The sequence below is a fragment of the Tachypleus tridentatus genome, chromosome 13, assembly GCF_004210375.1.
Source record: "Tachypleus tridentatus isolate NWPU-2018 chromosome 13, ASM421037v1, whole genome shotgun sequence".
Lineage (NCBI taxonomy): Eukaryota > Metazoa > Arthropoda > Merostomata > Xiphosura > Limulidae > Tachypleus > Tachypleus tridentatus.
Window position 1 is genome coordinate 125472244 of NC_134837.1, and position 12497 is coordinate 125484740.

Here is a 12497-nt window from a genome sequence, read left to right on the forward strand (position 1 = left end):
TAAGGTGAGCTGTTTGAAATTCTATAGTTAACGCAGTGATCCTAAGGTGAGCTGTTTGAAATTCTATAGTTAACGCAGTGATCCTAAGGTGAGCTGTTTGAAATTCTATAGTTAACGCAGTGATCCTAAGGTGAGCTGTTTGAAATACTATAGTTAACGCAGTGATCCTAAGGTGAGCTTTTTAAATCAAAGAGACACATTCTAATTGTTTTGAACTTGTACAAACTTTATTCTAATGATCAAATTAACAATTTTTTTATAACTACAAGGAAATTAAGGTAGACATGTATAATAAAACAATGACTTTGGAGTATTGAAAGGTGGAATTTCAAAGTTTATAATGTGAAAAAAAAACTATTCCTGCCCTGTACAGAATAATTTTGGGCTTTGAAACTGTATCATTTTGTTGTGTGAATATCTTCAAGTTGGCAGTCATCAAGGTTACTGGTACATTTGTTGTAATATACATGTTTTTGTTCTGTTTGTAAAATGCCCAGGTTAATTTCATCCTTCATTTACACACACACGTATGTATGTATTTGTAAAGGTTTACTCAAACATTTATGGTGGTAGGAACATGCAGTTTTAATGTTCTTGAAGAAAGAAAATGGAGATGGAATAATTGTACATTCTATGAAATGAAAATATATCTTGAAGCAAAGATGTAGGACTGGAAATGTCGTATGCAAACACTGCATTGTTAATACTGGTCTTGAAATTGGCTTAGAATCACATTTATTAGATTGTTACATTTGCCGGTAAATGTAATTTACTTTTTGACAGCAAGTTTTCTGCCAAAGGGCCTAAAATGCCCCCCTTCCCCTTGTAATTGGTAAGTCTTCAGATTTACAATGCTAAAATCAGGGTTTTGATTCTCCTCAGTGGACACAGTTGATAGTTTGATGTGGCTTTGCTATAACAAATACAAACAATACCCTTCAGCTGAAAGCTTATAACACATCAAACCAGGCTTCAGTACACCTGGTGGGTACAATGCAGGTAGACCATTACATAGCTGAACAAACAAACGTAACATTTAGATTTTATTAAATTATGACATCAAAAACTTGGGTTTTTTTTCCTCTATAATCACCTAGGCCTGGCATGGTCAAGTGGTTAGGGCACTTGTAATCTGAGAGTCTCAAGTTTGAATCCAAGTCGCACCAAACATGCTCGCCCTTTCAGCCATGGGTTGGTAAAAGAGTAGCCCAAGATCTGGCAGTCTTATACTGCTAAATTAGGGATGGCTAGCTCAGAATAACTCTCATGTAGTTTTGTGTAAAATTAAAACAAACCAAACCTGTAATTACTTGTTCATAAATAACCATTCAGTTGTTCCAGTTTTTTCTCTTTGTGTTGTTTACAGGTGATTAATTATTTTTTAACTTTAACAACTTTTAAATCAACAATCAACTTTTAAAAAATTATAAAGGTTTAAATTTTTAATAGAGAACTCTTGAATATTTTAAAAATATTTACTAAAACATGCTTTGTTTATGACATTTGTTTGCTCGGTTAGATACAGGTTATTACACATGCCTAACACACAGTTAGATCTTTGACTTGTCTTATGATTAGTCATGTTTATGGAAATCTATATAACTGTAGTTTTAAACCTAGGATGTAACTTGTTTCGTGATGGGAGGTAGTGCGTGTATGCTATAAATGCTTAAAAGCTTAATGTTCTTGAGTGTATACTCTTTCCTTGCCTTGCATTTAGACCGAAAATCTTCTGTGTGTCATGCTAGTGCTCTACCAACCAAGATAAAAGGTTAATTCCCTCTCAGTTGTTATTGATGCACTTCTAAAAAAAAAAAAAACTGAACTATAACATTCTTCATTTTATGTAAAAAAACAACAAACTGTTCTATGGATCTCATTTCAGTGATGTGGACCAGCCATTAACAGGGTGCCAACTTTTACATTTCTCATAAACAGAGCAGTTTATATTCAAGGTGAGTGCTCTACTTACTGAGATAAAAGTTAACCAATGAGCAGTTGCTAGTTTGACACTTTATAACAAGTTGTACACCAGAGTATATTCATTGCTATATAAAATAATTTGAAGGATAAACCAGTTTAATTCAGGTACATTGCGAGTTGGAGAATATACAGTGGCTAATAGATAGTTAGATATGAGTAAGAAATGTTGTTATTGTTTGTAAGCAAATTATCATGTGTACATCCAAAGAAACTGAACTAGTCACAGATCTAAATATTACTGCCGTACACTCCAAAGAAGGTCGATATCTGTCACCATCTGACACGTAGAACATGAAGTCTGAGAAATTTGAAGGTATGCTTTACATCCGTTAAAAGCAAACAAGATAAACTGATAATAGTGAGAAAGTGTCAGCAAGGAATAATTGGTTTACTTTTGTTACTCGATCATATTTGTAAAATGTACAATTTATTTTAAAATATTGCATTTATAAGTGATTGAATTTACAAATAAGAACAATTATTTTATTGGTTTTTTGTTTTTATTCGTGTGTACGTAAATAATATGGTTGCGTGCAATTATTACTGGAATGAGGATTACCATAAAACTGCAACTATTAGTCTAGCGGCCAACTGTCCAACTTCTTTGTTCCATTGTACTTTCATGTTAGAGAATGTTTGATTGTTTAAGTTCAGTTTTGGCACATTGTCAGTAACATAGAAGTTTAAGGACTAAGTGTAGAAAATGTAAGTGGTCAAAACTGAGTAAATCGTTAGTTTGAAAAAAGTTTTTCTAGCATTATATTTGTAGAATTTGGGGCTTGGTTCCACTTTAATTTTAGTTTCTCAAATAACTGTGAATAAACTTTATCTAAATGTGCATAATTGGACTGAAAGTAAATCTGCAAGTGCTAAAAAATATGTAAATATATGGCATGTACGACTCAAAGACGGCATCTTTTTAGACATGTTCTATCCCAAGGTTTACCCATAACGTTGGACAATGTCATCGGCGATGGTGACACTGTCCACCTCACAAATGTTTTTAGTTTTTTAAAGGCCGTCGACCTTTTTAACACTATTTAAGTTTCTAATTTATAAATTAGACATTTTTTCAATTGATTCCTTTTTGAAGTGCAGCTCGTTCGATATGAAATTAGAAAACAGCCGAGACGTCAAATAACTCAAAACCAGGACTGGAAAGGCCAACTTCAGATGACTAACGCTAATGTTTGTACTTGCCCGTTGGTCATCCTGGCGAGTTGTGATATTCAACTTGTGCTACAGAATGTCCTTTAAAACTAGTATTACTGTAATTTCTCTCTTACTGTTGTACATTAAATATAAAATTTGATTTCACGCTGTTTAAGTTTTAATTCAAAAATTCAACTTTGTTTTATTTTTACGAATTTTAATACTTTAATTTTAACTTTTTGCCGGATGTTTGGTGCAGATAGCCTAGTTGTTTTGTGCCATAAAATGCCAAACATACCACCTCCATAACAGGCCAAGATTATACTGATAACCTTCTGAATATCTTCATTATTTTTCATAATTGGTTCTGGTAAGAGATCATGATGAATCTTGTATTCATGATATTTTTATACACAGATATACTTGAAGTTCCTCATAGTGGTTCCTCTTTTGTGTACTGAGACACCACTCTGGAGCCGAGTTCTTTTGTGTGACAATTCCTCTGATCCGTTCTTTGCTGTTCATCTGTCATAACCAGACATAGAAGCTGGTAAACCTCTATGGGCACGAGGGACTGCTCTCTCAAAGCAAGTAATATACTATCAATACATGAGTTAGTAGAAACCACAGTGCTTTCCTTCCAGTTGCACAGTTGTTGATGCACGAAAAGACATTTTCTTTTATCAGCTAAAAGCTCCAGACAAGCCTTATTTGCTTCATATGCAATGCTTTTTTGAAACTCTGTAATCTCATTGATGGTTTCTTTGAAATTTATTGTGCTGCTGTACCATTAGCCTTGGTTTCTTTACTGCTTAATGCTGCACTTTGAAATTATTGAACGTAGCATTTCTTCAGCGCAGTACATACCTGGTTCAGCATAACCATGTGTCCAAGTATCTTCTCCATTTTTATCACAGGAAGGTCGTATCGTATTGTCTTTGTGTTAAGACATCCTGAATATTGTCTAAAAACATGTCAAATGTTCATGGGAATATATCAATGTTCCTCTCAGTCTGACAAGTACTAATGCCACTGTTTCATCCACACTTCATCAGAAATTGACCAAAGGGCAACAAAATAAAATAATAATAAAACTTAGGATTAGAACATTTCAAAAATTGGCCGCTAGACTACATTTCCTCGGTGCTTTTTTCTTGGGCAAAATTACTTTGTGCTTATTGGGTAGAATCGTACGAGGATCTGATTTGTTGTGAGACTGTTTGATATTAATATCTGTTTTTCTACAAAGCTTTTCCTTTGTTGATTAGGCTTATCTGTGCTACAAAAGGAAATAAAAATTAAAGTATTAATTAAAAGCTTAATAGGATCCGTTACGTCAGTTTTTGTGTGTTTTTTTTTTTACTAGAGGTTAACTTGTCTAGCAACAGAGGCGTCTCTAGATACCTAGAGATTCATTTCATGATGCGACAGGTCACAGGTTTTACGTGATCAAAATTTTGGTTAATTTACTGATGAAGGTTCGAAGTTTAATTTTAAAAGGGAATCTTAAATAGCCACGACTCTTAAAATTATTTTAGTCAGGATTAGAATAAATTAATCTACGTGATATTTTCTTTTTTATTAGCTATATGTTTGTACATCAGCAATAACAAACGTAGGACTCGTTTATACGCGATTCGAATTCATTACTCATCAGTAGCTCTACCAGCCTACCCTCGTATTTGAAATTAGGCAAAATGAGAGTAAAATAATTTGAGAACTCGAGCTTGATCAAATACATCAACCGAAAGGTTAATGATATATCCCAAGTTAAAAACTAATGTAATTAAATCTTAATTTGGTCAAGAGATGTCGGAGATATGAATTAAACATTTATATTTGAAGAAAAGGGGGGACAAAATCGGAGCCGTTCTATGAGGCGTGGCTAAAAGTTCGTGTGTTGTTGTTTTTTAATTTCGCTCGAAGCTACACAAGGGCTATCTGCGCTAGCCGTCCCTAGTTTAGCAGTGTAAAACTTAAGGGAAGGCAGCTAGTCATCACCACCCACCGCCAACTCTTGGGCTACTCTTTTACCAACTAATATTGGGTTTGACCGTCACATTATAACGCTCCACGGCTGAAAGGGCAAGCATGTTTGGTAGGACGGGAATTCGAGCCCGCAACCCTCGGATTACGACTCGAAAGCTTTAACCCTAAAAGTTTATAAACAATCTACAATTGTCAGTAAGTTGTTCTGAAGTACTTGATATCTTACACACAGTATATTTTAGAACTATTTTAAATTTATATATTCTCCTGGCAGAGGAAGATGTGTGTTTACTCAGCTTACATGGATGTGTTCTGGTATATAGCATTGTACTGGTCAATATTGAAACTTTATACTTACATAATGCATTTCATTGTTACCATATCGTTGTAAGAGAAGTCCTCCTGTCCTGAGAGCTTAAATGGAAATTGCAAGTTTAAAATTTTTGAATGTTTATTTCACTTCTTTACTACGGGCCTGGTGGTTAAGGCACTCGATTCGTAATCTGAGAGTCGCGGATTCGAATCTCCGTCACACCAAACATGTTCGCCCTTTCAGCCGTGGGGGTATTATAAAGTTATGGTCAATCCCACTCTTCGTTGGTAAAAGAGTAGCTCAAGAGTTGGCGGTGGCTGGTGATGACTAGCTGCCATTTCTCTAGTCTTACACTGCTAAATTAGGGATGGCTAGCACAGATAGCCCTCGAGTAACTTTGTGCGAAATTCAAAAACAAACCAGACCAAACATATCTTTGCTACGATTGTTGGATTTTGGGTGAGGTGATAGAAAGTTTAAATCAGCAAGTCCTGTTCGTAAAGTATCGTGAAATTCCAACTTTTGATACGTCACGAAGTTACTTTTAATGGTAAAATATGTAAGTGGCTGCTGAAATTATTTGATTTGACTTTGTGATCATTGTTTTTACATATTTTGATATAACTACTTCGTAAGTCCTTTCTGCCTTTGGTATGTACATTCATGTTATGATGTATTATGTGTCATTTATTTAGCTACCTTAACTATGGTCGATATTTTCTCTGTTGTGTCGTTAACCATGTGATTTCTAAGCACGTAGGACCGAATTCATAGTGATGATGAAAAATGATTTTGTTCAGAGAAATAGAATTATACATTTACTAGGTCAATGCAATATTGAGTTTACTCTGGATCTTGCTGCTCAAACAGTTAAAATACGTTATAGAAAGCTGATGATTGGCCAAAATGTACGATTTCTTTACTGTTGTGAGTAGCCGCGAGAATAGCCCTCAGATGCACGAGCCTTGATAGTTCTATATTTATCAAGATGGAACATTAACGAAATGAGAAGGGAGTGTGTAGGCCTACTTCAACAAAATTCAGGGAACCTGGTTAAGTGTGTGTTACAAAAAAAATAATCTTTGGTGGTTTAGTTGAATTATGATAATAAGCTTTTTTGTTATTTTGTTTTCGTAGAAGTTAAGGTACAACTACTTTAATCAATGGCGGTTTTGGGAGATCTTGGGTCTTAGGCGGGAATTATCCAAGGGTACCAAAATGCGGGACCATCATTATAATCATAAAAGCAAATTATCGGTAAGTCAGCGGGTCACGCTCTATTTCTCCGAATCTCGTGAGTTACACGAGTCAGGTTCCAATTATTTCTTCTATAGAACTTCCACTTTTGATTGACCATTCCCATTTCAGTTGAAGGCAATAAATAAAGTGTAAATGGTTCCTAAATTTCGGCATTTTTTCTGATACATAAGTGTCAAGGAGGAAGTTTCAAGGACCACATGGCGTTATGTGTGTGACACCACATCATTATGACGTCAAACTAGATAAAATCCGAAAAGGAAAGTGGGAAGAATCCCGTGATGGAAGAGACAGAAGAACATTCGCAACCTATCAATGCATGTGAAGAACCAGTAAAACATTAGCGCAGGGCTGTACCTGATAATTATGACAAAAATACTTTTGTTAAAACAGACTGAAGATAATTATTTGTAGGGAAGAGAACGAATTTTTCTCAGGAGGAGAACAGGTCACTTAGTCATCGTGTGCTTTACTATTTTATTCAAAGGCATCAATGTGTAGCATGTTCCTGGTAGAGGAAATATTGTATTTCTTTCGTGTGTTGTTGCTAGTTGTATACTGAATAGTTGTGGTTTTCGAGTGGTGTCCCGTCAGTTTTACTGTATTTAATGAGAAGTGGTATTGAGAGGGAATTCTATTCCTTAAACACAAGCCCCAGTCTTAGCAGTTCAAACAGCTAATACAATTCAATATAATAAACCCAGTCACACCAAACATGCTTGCTCTTTCAGCCGTGGGGACGTTATAACGTTTCGATAAATCCCGCTATTCGTTGGTAAAAGAGTAGCACAAGAGTTGGCGGTAGTTGGTGAAAACAAGATGCATTCCCCTAGTTTAGCAGTGCGAGATCAGGGCTATCTTCGTCATGTAGCTTTGCGCAACTTGCGAAACAAACGCTGTACGGTTAAAACCGTAAAACTGACCGCACCATTGATCGAAACGTCGTTCCTGTATTTAACAGTATCATTACTGTGAAAGTTTTAACAAAATATTGCCCAGTAAACTGAATACGTTAACGCTAATAGGGGAGTATAAATTTCACCGGTACTTATTTTGTAACATAACGCTGTTTATATCATTGTGTACTTCATAATGTTTCTATTATAGCACTTTTCTTATATCAGTGTGTTGTTTGACAAATGCTAGACAGGTGCTGCATGTGCTTCGTTATAATATTCTCCTACAATGCACGATAAAACGGGTTAAAACATCTAAATGCTGTACGGGCCTTCTTTTTGTGTAACTGTTACTTGTACCTTGTTAGGAACAATATCACACAGCTTGCAAGTCACCTGGCGAACTTCCCCATGTTCGAACAAACCATACTGTAAATGTGGTATTGTATCAGGATATACGTACAGAAATCATTCACTTTGAACAAACTTATTGCTTTTTAAATCCTCTATAAATTATTATTATTATTATTATTAATATTTGTATTATACTATAGCACTACTTCAACAGATTATTAATAAATCTTCAATACAACTTTAGTGACACAAACACATCAGATGCACGAACGTTAATAATACGCATACTACCACCACGTAATATTAGGTAATTGTTGCTTTGGGATAAGCGACCTGCTAGTGCAAGTCTAGATAGACCAAGAGCCGCCACTCGCTTTATCCGCAATTATGTGTATGTATTGTAGTTTTATAGGTCAGCTTTTCGTAGTCTGTATTTTTATTGTATGTACCGCTGATTTATAAAATTCACTGGCTTTCTGACATTAAATATTTCATTTTCCACCAAATTGTTTAAAAAAGGAAAATTAAAAAAAAATGTAATTTTTCTTTCACTGAGTTTGTACTTCACTGAGTACAGCATTAAAAATGTGACTTTTATTTTTTCACTTAAGTCTAAAAGATGAAGTCATTGACTAAAGTACTTATCAAAGTTAATGTTGTAACGTATACAAACATTGCTCAGGTGGAATAACTGCATTTATGGTAAGAAACTGAATATTAATGAATTTTGTTCAGGCAAGATTACATTTTCAAAAGTGTTTTAGCTAGGTCAGAAACGTATTTTATTGATATAATTTTTATATGATCTTAATTAGTTCTTAGATAACATGTTCCTTTCGTTACGTTATTTCATCAGTTCAGATTCAGACAATTTTTAAAACAATATTTAAATGTCTATTAACTTTCACTTTATCAAACCCTTTTCCATGTCCAGAAATGTGCATCTAGGCTTAGAAATTTTAGTTGAAAGAAAAAGTTTCAATAAAACTTTATGATGTGGAATTTGAAGAAACATTTGTGTTGTCTTCTGTGAACATTACTGTATCAGTTTGTAGAAACATTTGTGTTGTCTTCTGTGAACATTACTGTATCAGTTTGTAGAAACATTTGTGTTGTCTTCTGTGAACATTACTGTATCAGTTTGTAAATTATAAACGTCAATTACAAATTTCACTGGGATATAAGATTTTTTATAACCAAACTGAATTATGTGTGTCGGTGATTATTTCTTCAGAAATAAACTGTTACAGTTTGTATTGTGTAGGTCGTTGGTGTTATTTTGTTTTTGATTCATATCATCTGTTTAAAATATATATATATGAGTTATTTATTGATTCTATAACTGATTGTAAATATTATATATAGATATTACTGTGTATCGTGAAAATAAACTATTTTAAAATGACTATGAATCTGTGATGTACAATATTTCATTGCTATTAATCATAGCTGGCCCGGCATATCCAGGTGATTAGGGCGCTTCACTCGTAACCTGAGGGTCGCGAGTTCGAATCCCCATCACACCAAACATGCTCGCCCTTTCAGCTGAGGGAGCGTGAATTCCACTGTTCGTTGGTAAAGAAGTATACCAAAAGTTGGCGGTGGGTGTTGATGATTAGCTGCCTTCTCTCTAGTCTTACACTGCTAAATTAGGGATGGGTTGCGCAGATAGCCCTTGAGTAGCTTTGCACGAGATTCAAAACAAACCAAACTGAACAAGAAAGAACAACTGAAAAAAAAAGGCTTAGTTAATATATCTTACAAAAAATTTAATATATATTGTACAAGTTTCTGATTCTGATAAAAATTAGTATTTATTAAGACATTGGGTAGTAAAATAAAATGTATTGAAATAAAGGCGTTTTGACAGTTGAGGCACTTCGCTTCTCAGATGATCTATGTGGCCATATTTGTAGTAAATTATTTCACTTGGATCTAGTGGCATAAGTTTCTTCTATTTTTTACTGTGCGAAATGAAATTAGTGCACTTAATATAATTAACACATTTAATTGCCTTTTCCTTCGTTTTGAAACATACTGTATTTAAAACAGACTAGAATTAATAAAGCCTATTGCAAACTTGCACTGATGTTTCTGAAGGTTAGAAGTGCAAGAGAAAAAATTTAACTTTCTTAACTGCAACAACCGTGTGTTAAACAATATTTTACAGTTTTTAAGGAATGCTTAGCCGAAGGAACTTTTCATTGACGGGTTCATTAAGAGTTTCCTGAATAGGTGTTTGGGTAGTCTTGTTTCTGGCTCAAGTCATTTGTACAAATAGTCTGACGAATTAATTCATAGCAAAGAAGCAGTAGCTTCAGTAACTGCTCCTTGTCGAAAATCCTAACAAACTTTAAAATCGTGACTCAAATTTCGACAGCCACAGGCGTCTCCAGGTCCTGACTTAAGGTGCCAGTGATTCCCAGAGAATATTATCATGTTTGCGTCACCAACAACAGGAAATATGGAATGTCTGCTATAACTGTGGGGTGATTGGCTAGTCGAAGATAAAACTGTCAACACACTGACACGAGCCCCCAGCTATGACAACGGTAAGTCTTCGGGTTTATAATGCTAAAATCAGGAGTTCGATTTCCTTCGGTGGACTCAGCAGATAGCCCGATGTGGCTTTGCTATAAGAAAACACACACTGACACGAAACAAAAATGATCAATATGTTTTTCGCCCATATTTTAGGTAATAGCTAAAGAAAAACGTATCAATTATAAGTAACAACTACTACTGTTATGTATTGTTTAGTGGTACCCGAGTTAGACTTTGTCAACAACCTAAGTAGATGTAGCAGGTTACTTTTATCCAAAGGTGACCAATTCAGTTTATTGCAGACTGGGCATGACTAAGCATATGATTGTGAATACAGACACGAATTTGAGTTTTTGATGAGCACTGGTGCTTACGAAACTTTTGAACCTCATAGTTCGAAGTAAAGTAACCACTTCCAACGCGGCCCTGCATGACGAAGTGGTTGAGGCACTTGACTCGTAATCTGGAGGTCGCGGGTTCGAATCCCCGTCGCACCAAACATGCTCGCTCTTTCAGCCATGGGGCGTTATAATGTTACGGTCAATCCCACTATTCGTTGGTAAAAGAGTATCCCAATAGTTGTTGGTGGGTGGTCTTACACTGCTCTCGAGTAGCTTTGCGCGAAATTCAAAACAAACACTTCCAACGGTTCATATATACATTGTTACCGCTAAAGGACGGGCTTAGAATAAGCAAAGACACAACTCTACCTCAAAATCAGACCTGTATTTCAAATGATTGAAGTTAGTGACCCTGAGGTTTAGGATTGGTACTTCAAAAATGGAACTGTTTCACAATCTTCCAGTTATAATGGATAGAGATAAAGATGGACTTCGAGGATTGCAAATAAAACATATTTCTCACCCATGCAAAGGGAATTCTGGTATTTTATTGTACATTTCATTTGTTTGTCGTGAACCTGAAAGTAGTGTTTTATTGAATAAACAAGAGAACTTATCTTAAGCCATGCTGTTGTTCGCCAGTGAATATAATATTTGAATATTTATTATCTGCAATTTTTTAACTAAAACATAAAGGTATCAGCTGGGTATAGTACAATTTTTAAGAGGTATGTCCGTCAGTGGTAGAGGTCCACCGTTTGACAGCGTTAAATCATTGGATTTACATGCTAAAATAAGGAGTTCGATTCTTCTTGGTGGACACAGAAGATAGCCTGATATGCCTTTGCTATAATACATAAATACACTGGTTCAGCGGTGGTAAACTTCAGGACTTATATCTTTGCTATTTTCAGGTAAGTGATTTAATTTACGGGTGAGAATAGTAACAGTAGTAGGAAATGCAGTCGTAAACGTTATCCGAATTTCTGACTGAATGAACTGAAGAAAAACACATAATACAACAGAAAGTACAAAGGCTATTTTTAATCCCAAACAATTAAGTTTGGACGAATGTATAATACCTATGGACATCACTATTCTTTGGAGAGAAATGTATCTTGATTATTTAAAGAATATCTCAAGTCAATTTTTGTCTTAATAAGACTGAAATAATCACTTCTCGCAGAGCACATGCGTTATTCACATCGTTGGTTGTTCACATATCCTTGAGATGCCAAATAATTGGCCACATGGTTGAAAACTCTTAAGAAACTACATAGTTGCGTAGCGATTAATTTCTGTGAGTGATTCCAAAGGGGAATGGCCCATAACAATGAGCAAACAGGGTGACTGCTCTTTAGCCACATTCACTACAAATATGCATTATTTGTTGTTAAACCTGCACGAATGCCTGAATGTGAATGTTTTTAAAATTTTGGATGAACACCTTTTTCAAAAGGGGGAAAAACGAGCATGGTTTGTGTGCCATATAACATTAGAACTAGGAGTTCGATCCTCGCGGGAGACACAGCGCAAATAGCACTTATGCAGCTTGAGCTTGAAACATCAATAATTTGGCAAGTAGGGCGATGTTGTTGTTTTTCACTAAATTACTTCTAATACTCACACGAATAATAAGTATAGCGTTAATAATAATTTTAGTTTTTC

The 12497-nt window shown here is 35.1% G+C and overlaps 1 protein-coding gene across 4 annotated transcripts in view; it reads left to right on the forward strand.

Moving 5' to 3' along the window:
* LOC143241094 (uncharacterized) overlaps nt 1-9350 on the forward strand; it is a 32208-nt gene extending 22858 nt beyond the window's left edge. For 3 of the 4 annotated variants that reach the window (XM_076484633.1, XM_076484634.1, XM_076484635.1), the window contains one exon: nt 1886-9350. In XM_076484633.1, the coding sequence (XP_076340748.1) occupies nt 1886-1905 (20 nt within the window). In that variant the 3' untranslated portion in view covers nt 1906-9350. The remainder of the gene's footprint in view (nt 1-1885) is intronic. The other variant, XR_013022175.1, reaches the window with a different exon arrangement.
* The last annotated feature ends 3147 nt before the right edge of the window (nt 9351-12497 follow it).